Below are 3,150 nucleotides of genomic sequence, written 5' to 3'. Positions count from 1 at the left end.
TTCATTTAAGAAGGACCAAGAATAAACATAACGTTTATTCATTAAGAAATTGTTGCCACATAAATTATAATAAGAATAAATATATAGTAATACATGGAAGATAATACTCATCATTAGAAGGCTTATCGCCATGATTCATGTATCTATTACTTAATACAGATTATCAATGGGTTTTAAGATGAGACATTAAGATTGGAAGTATGGACCAAGTGGGAGAATGTTAAGCTCCTTTAATTTTTCCCAACTGCTGCCTACAATTACGGAAGTGAACTGCAGTCATTTCCTTAATTTCTGGAAACCAACTGCAGTAATTTCCTTAAATTACGGAAATCAACTGCAGTTAATTAATTTCTTGTTGGAGCTTCTGAAGTGGTCCATTACTCCATCTGGAGTTGTCTACCATGATCTGTGGAACACCTGACAAATAGCCAACAGAAGCTTGATGGAAGCTAGGCTATATATTTTTCTGTTTGGTCCCCAAGCTTGCATCTCAATCTCCTTCAGTTTTACACCATCAAGTTGAGAGAGCAAAGCTGGGAAGTGCCTTCAGATTTTCTGTAGTGATTTTTCTTGTCTCCATTACGGTTCATAGCTTGATGACTGGGAGCGCTCTCTGCTTGGGCATCTATCTCTTCTCATAATAGTTCTGTGATTTTCCAGTGCCAAAAAAGATTTGGGAACAATCTGTTTAGTCCCTCTTTTATACTGTTTAGTTTGACAAATCATTTATGTACGCTTTGTTTATGGTTAATCAGTGATTTTCAACAGTTGAGAAGATAGTAACGACATTTCCCTGCAGCATGAAGCTCTTTAAGTTTTGGTGTGTGCATCAGCTCATAAGGAGTTTTCTCGAAAATCAATTGTCCACTCAGTCCGCTGTATAATTCGAATACAACCTTACGAATGATTGTTGTAAAAGGGTAGAGATTAATACTTAGAACATCAACGCCAATTTCATATGGAGATCTAAACAGTCAAGCTTTCAGTTTAGACTGCGCATCGTTAAAAGCCGCCACTAGACGTGTTCAGATATCCAACAATTTTGAAGCAACAACAAATTGGGGTAACTAGAGTTACAAGCAATCTTGTCTTTTATCTGAATCAGAGTGCATCTATGGCCGGAGGTATTTATCTTGGGCATTAAGCTTTATTTTTTTAGATTCTTTAAAGTATTTAATTCTGCATATTAAGAATCACTGTTTATGCTAACAAGATAGCCAAAATTACCGCTGTAACAGCTAAAGTAAATCTTCATCTTTATATTCAAAGATATAACAGATATAAAGTATATCTTCATATAAGTCTTTCTGCTTGTGATTTTTAAGATGGTAAAAACCAATTATCATATTTTATATGGAAAATAAATAGAAAAAGATGGACCAATGTTATTAATTTATTATGGACCGAATTTAGGAATGTCAGAATGTTCACATAGATTTGCTAAATACTGGTTGAAATCTTCAATTCCTTATTATTATTATTATTTGGTTGGCAACCTCATAAACAGATTGATGTGCTTTAGGGACTTCATTTTGAGCATCCTTCGTCAGTTTTGGATAGATTATGAAACACTTGTTGATGATTTTGGTGCTTCTACCGTTGGTAGATTCTGCTCATAATAATTTTTTTTTTCTTTTTCTTCTTGATCCCGCCAACTATTATTACATCGAGAGCTTTGCCTTTCAACTTCAGTTTTCCTCCCACCACATTTACATATGTTGACATCCTTTCCAGTGATGAGCACTAAATAATTTAAAACCAAAAATTCCTATTTTTTGTTGCGAACTAGTTTAAATATTTAAAAAATAGTTTGATGAATTAAGATCTCCCTTACACGAATAGAAAAATCAGATTCCAGAGCAAACGACGAAACGAAGAATACAATCCTTCGATCCAGAGCTCAGATGGTCACCAATTTGCGCCTCAACAACCCTCCGGTCTGATGCACTAATCGCTACCAAACGGCGCTTTCGGAGCCCTCCGATCTGATGCACGAATCACTGCCAAGTGGTGCTTTCAGAGCCCTCCAATCTGATGCACGGATCACTGCCAAGTGGCACCTCGGAGCCCTCCGATTTTATGCCACATGTTCTCTGAACAACCCTCAGATCTGGTGCACGGATGGCTGCCACCAAATGGCACATTCTGAGAACTCCTATTTGATGCACTAATCATAGCTGCCCATGTGGTGCCCAGTGATCAAATTTGAAGGCATGCGCTTAATTTCATTTGGAAGGGCATATATTCATCTAACCCTTCAAGGATGAAAGGTTATAAAAAATATTCACTTCTACTGAAAAGTATATATTAAATAAACTCCTCAAAATAATTCCATAATGAAATAGTGCCATTCTAAATCTTTAAAATTTAAAGAGTAGCTTCAATAAAACACTATAAAACCTCAATATAACTAGTAAATAAACAAAAAAAATCACAAATTCCATTAAAAAAAGGTAAACATATGTTTCTTCTATTCATTCGATGATCTTCAAAAGTATTTAGACTTACATAATTGAAAATATAAATATATTTTCCCAATTGAAATGGATTTCTAGTTTTCATTTATTTCCATACATCATAAGTATCATTCCAATATACCTCATTTAGAGCATGATGTGCAATTAGAGATAGAAACATTAACATATCTAGTGTCTCCAATGTAAGTCTTTTATCTATCATCATTTTTTACCCTGTTTAATTTTCAAAAGCATATTTCACACATTGATGTGGTTGTTGGGATAACAAGAATAATTTGCCATGATTGCATCAAATATGGAAAGTCTTCAAACCATTCATGTTCATCTCCACATAGGTCTCATGCCATACCTATGATTTTTATGGTATGATTTACAAATAGCACAAATAAATCCATTCATTTCACCCAAACATTTAGCAGTATCCACAATACATGATTCCTCAACGCTAATTTTTTTCACATAAACATTTCAACTATTTTTTTATTGGACAATCTATATCATTCACTTTTTCACAATAATGTTGAGAAGTGAAAAACTTAGCCACATTAAATACATGTAAATCTATGAATCTCCTATCTAAAGATTTAATCACCTTTACAATAAAACATTTTCCCAAAAGAATACAATCATATAATAGCTCCGAATATTTTCATTTTTGGACAAATTTCAAATC

The 3,150-nt window shown here is 33.9% G+C and overlaps 1 protein-coding gene across 1 annotated transcript; it reads right to left on the bottom strand.

Moving 5' to 3' along the window:
* Window positions 1–1,396: 1,396 nt before the first annotated feature.
* On the bottom strand, window positions 1,397–1,725 carry LOC149214871 (uncharacterized). The gene is made up of 2 exons (XM_089389533.1): window positions 1,614–1,725; window positions 1,397–1,467 (listed from the first exon to the last, which is right to left on the bottom strand). Exons 1-2 carry the CDS (start codon window positions 1,723–1,725, stop codon window positions 1,397–1,399), a joined length of 183 nt encoding a protein of 60 aa, XP_089245659.1.
* Window positions 1,726–3,150: the final 1,425 nt, after the last annotated feature.

The sequence above is a fragment of the Pinus tabuliformis genome, chromosome 1_1 (genome assembly GCF_031772625.1).
Source record: "Pinus tabuliformis cultivar Carrire ecotype Pingquan chromosome 1_1, CPIR1, whole genome shotgun sequence".
Classification (NCBI taxonomy): Eukaryota; Viridiplantae; Streptophyta; class Pinopsida; order Pinales; family Pinaceae; genus Pinus; species Pinus tabuliformis.
Note: the sequence above shows the minus strand (reverse complement) of the source record. Positions and strands in the feature narration are given on the sequence as shown.